At 61.1% G+C, this 3546-nt stretch overlaps 1 protein-coding gene across 1 annotated transcript; it reads right to left on the reverse strand.

Moving 5' to 3' along the window:
• Positions 1-601: 601 nt before the first annotated feature.
• Positions 602-3058, reverse strand: PEF1 (penta-EF-hand domain containing 1). Its single transcript, XM_009333474.1, has 3 exons — positions 2884-3058; positions 2200-2343; positions 602-1608 (listed from the first exon to the last, which is right to left on the reverse strand). The coding sequence occupies exons 1-3, from the start codon at positions 3056-3058 to the stop codon at positions 1379-1381; spliced, it is 549 nt and encodes a 182-aa protein (XP_009331749.1). The 3' UTR covers positions 602-1378.
• Positions 3059-3546: the final 488 nt, after the last annotated feature.

Here is a 3546-nt window from a genome sequence, read left to right on the forward strand (position 1 = left end):
TGACAGCGCGGGCGGGGGGCCCCCACCGGCTCTGCTTTAAACCTCTCCGAAAGGTTGGGCAGCTCTGACTCAAGAGAAGACGAAAAATATTGTTGGAATGATTAGCGATGCGCTAGGACACAGACACTCCTTCGGCCGAAGCTGAGGAGAACACCGACATCTGGTTATGGCTTCTAAAAGCACCAGGTAAGTTAACTGGCGTTTTAAATACTTTCTTTTATAAAAACTCCTTCAAATATATAATAGCAACGTGTCTCTCAAAAAGCATCTCTGAGATTTCTCATCAAGGCCAATTAAAGGATAATCACCTGGACACCACTTTAAAACCATGGGAAAGAACCTTTGTGTTGGTCAAATCTTTACTTGTCTCTCAGCAGGAGACCCCGGCACCTTATTTTCTGGAAGCTGACATGAAACGTGCAGGAACTAACTTCAGGAAAGCGCATCGAGCCCTGGAAGCAGCACCCAGAGCAGGGCTTGCGGGCGCAGGAGGAGGGCAAGTCCCCTCCCCGCACCCCGAGCCGCTGCTGGCCCCGCGGGGAGCGACACGGGGCAGGGCAGCGTCCCCGCGAGCAGCTCTGCAAACACAAACCGCTCGGCAGCCAGCGCACATTGCCTTTTATTCAAAAGCTGTAAAAATAAGCTCTAAACCATTTCCGAGTTTGGCTTCGGCAGACAGAGACGAATCAAAACAGACATTGGCAACAAGGCAGGGTCAATGATCCCGCGTGTGACTGCAGCAACGTGGCCCGTTCCAGCAGCCCGGAGAGAAACAGGGTTCACACCCCCCCCCCAGCAAAGCTGGAGCATTTCCAGCACAGCCGAGGGGCTGGACGTGCTCCCGGCAAGGAAGGGCCGTCTGCGGGGCAAGCAAGGATGAGCGGAGCCGGCCACAAGCGCTGCCGTGGCTTGTGCCCTTCTTGCTGCTTTTCAAATGAAGGCTCAGCTTTTGGTCACCGGAGAGGCCCCAAAAGCGTGCCAAGACGGGGATGTTCCACTGCAGACATCCCGCCAAGCAGAGGGACAGTGCAGATGGGGTTTAAGTATAATTTTGTGTCTGGCGAGGGAAGATCTAAGCACTCCCTGGGAGGCACGGCACAGGCTCACTACTGGTTTGGCTGTCCCACCCCGCGGCACGGCCTCAGAACCGGGCTCCAATTTGGCGTGGAGGCACCCACTGCCATTGAGTGGGGACAAGGAATCGAAGCCGGGAGGGTCCCAGCAGGGCTCGGGGCTCCTCGGGTGGAGCAGGCTGGAAAGCCAGCCCCGGGGAAACAGCTCGCTCTTCGGGAGGCTCGCCCACATCCCAGCGCGAGGCCGAAGATGGCTGCTGCTTCCCGAGAGCCTCCGGCTGGCTCGCAGCCCTCGGCCGAGGGCGTCACATCATACGAGTCACGACCATCGTGAGGAAGTCCTCGTAGCTCAGCCGCACGTTGCCCACCAGCCCCGTGTCCTTCTCGCGGAAGGCGTCGGTCGTGCTCTGGAGCTGCATGCAGATCTGAATGAAGCGGTCGAGCTGGATGCTGGGGTTGGAGGACCGCTGGGCGTAGCGGGCCAGCAGCAGCTGGCTAAACTGGGGGCTCAGGTTATAGCCCATCTGGGAGAAAGCTGGGAGCAAGAAACACTCGGATCAAACACTTCTAATGGGAGGAAGCGTGACTATGCCCTCCCTCCCACGTGCTGGCACGCACCCCATCTCCCACCGCCCCGTGATGTTCGCTTCTGATGGTGGGTGTGCTTGGGCAGGGCTCTCCGGACGGAGGAACCAAACCAAGGCACGAATTCCAGACGTTTTTCCCCTCCCCTCCATCAGACCCACACGCCCAAGAGCTCCTCTCAGAAAACAGGCTTTAGCCACATGCCATTTGGGGGGGGGGAGGATTTTGGGTTTCCTTAAGGAACGAGTTCATGCCACAGCCCAGCTGCGGCTCCTTCTCTCCTGCCCCGTGGGAGGGCTCAGCTCCAGCTCTGCCACAGCCGGTTTAGCCAGCCCAGCGCGTCCCAGCTCGGCAACAGGCGTGGACTGCAGCCACGGCTGCATGGGAGGCACCCGGGAGCTCAGAGACACCCAGCCCTGCTGCAGGGATGGCACCGGGAAGAGTCACCGGGCCGGGCTGGAAATAAACACCAAGCAGAGCCAGGCAGCGGTCCCCGGGGAGCTCGGTAAGGGCCAGGTTGATGTCTCTGCCCCTCGCCCACCTTGTTGGAGCTCGTTGAAGCTGATGGAGCCCGACTGGTCCCTGTCGTACTGCTGGAAGAGGTTCTTCCACTGATGGATGAAGCGCAGCAAGGCTGAGAAGCCGTACACGTCTATGTGTCCCGACCTGGTCTTATCGAACATGTCTGGGGAGGAAGGAGCAAAGAGCAGGAGCAGGGCAGTGAGGAGCAGAGCAAGGACACGCTGCAGAAACTCCCAGAGGGCTCAGGATCTGCGCCACGGCTCCCCAGCACCCCCCTGTGGCCCCAAAAGCCCTCCCTCACCAGGACCGCGATCAACCGGGACCATTCAATCCCCAAGAGGCTGGTAGGAAACGGCACCAAAACCCGACGCCGGGGCAAGCAGGGGAACGGGGCGACTCTGGCTCGCTACCGGAGCGCTCCCTCCCTTTTCTCCCTGGCTCTCTGGGAGCAGGGGCTCGCTCGGGCTCGCGCAGAGCTGGGTTCCCCTTCCCAAGCAGTCTTTCGGGCCCCTGACTCGTGTCCTCCACCGAAAGGGCGCTTGGAGCTGCTCGGTTTGCCCAGCTCTCGCTCCGGAGAGCGCTTACAGGCCGGCTGCTCGGGTAAGCGATGCTCAGGTAACGGGAACGCAGGCTGGGCTGGGCTTCACCCCTCCAAGAGATCAGAATAAAAAGCAGGGGGAGGGCAGGGAGAGCCCAGACTCACTTATCATCAGCAGGCAGGTCTCATCGTTGAACGTCGACCAGTTGGAGTTGACCAGCGCCTGCTTCAGCTCCTTCACGGAGATGTACCCGCTGCGATCGGCATCCACCGCCTGGAACCAGGAGGCAGCCTCCGGGTCCACGCCCGGGGGGGCATTACCTGCGTGGGGAGAGGCCATCAGCGGCTCTCACCTCTCCTCGGAGAGGGACCCCTGGCTGGTCCCTCCCCGGGGACGGCTCACGGAGACCCAGCCGACACCCGGGGACGTCAGCACCTCCTGCTCCAGCAGCTTTTCGCAGCCGTAGGGTCCTGGGAAAACAGGTCGGCAAGGCCCGGGGCTGGGCGCGCAGCGTGCGGCGGCGGAGAAGGGGAAGCAAATCAGACCCCTCGCGTGGCTCGGGACCGGAGAGCGAACCACGGAGCGCCCGCCCCGTAAACCCGGCGGCACCGGGAGCCAGAGGCACGTCTGTAAAGTCTTATCGCTGGCGCTCAGGGCTGGGGCCTCTTCGGCACTTTCCTCCTCCTCCTCCTCCTCCTCCTCCTCCTCGGGATTTTAAAATAATAAACCGGGACTTCACGATTTCATCCATAAGGGTGAATTCCGCTGACCTGGCGAGGGGCGCCGAGCCAACCCCTCCTGCCACGGAGCGGGGCCGGGACACGGGC

Source organism: Pygoscelis adeliae, unplaced genomic scaffold (genome assembly GCF_000699105.1).
Source record: "Pygoscelis adeliae isolate BGI_AS28 unplaced genomic scaffold, ASM69910v1 Scaffold321, whole genome shotgun sequence".
Classification (NCBI taxonomy): domain Eukaryota; kingdom Metazoa; phylum Chordata; class Aves; order Sphenisciformes; family Spheniscidae; genus Pygoscelis; species Pygoscelis adeliae.

Excerpts from the sequence above, each read along its gene's own strand:
- PEF1 (XM_009333474.1), bottom strand. The coding sequence starts at position 3,058 with ATGGCCTCTCCCCACGCAGGTAATGCCCCCCCGGGCGTGGACCCGGAG. Across the intron at positions 2,344-2,883 it reads GACCTGCCTGCTGATGATAA|ACATGTTCGATAAGACCAGG; the intron begins GTGAGTCTGGGC and ends CTTCCTCCCCAG. Across the intron at positions 1,609-2,199 it reads CTTCAACGAGCTCCAACAAG|CTTTCTCCCAGATGGGCTAT; the intron begins GTGGGCGAGGGG and ends TCTTGCTCCCAG.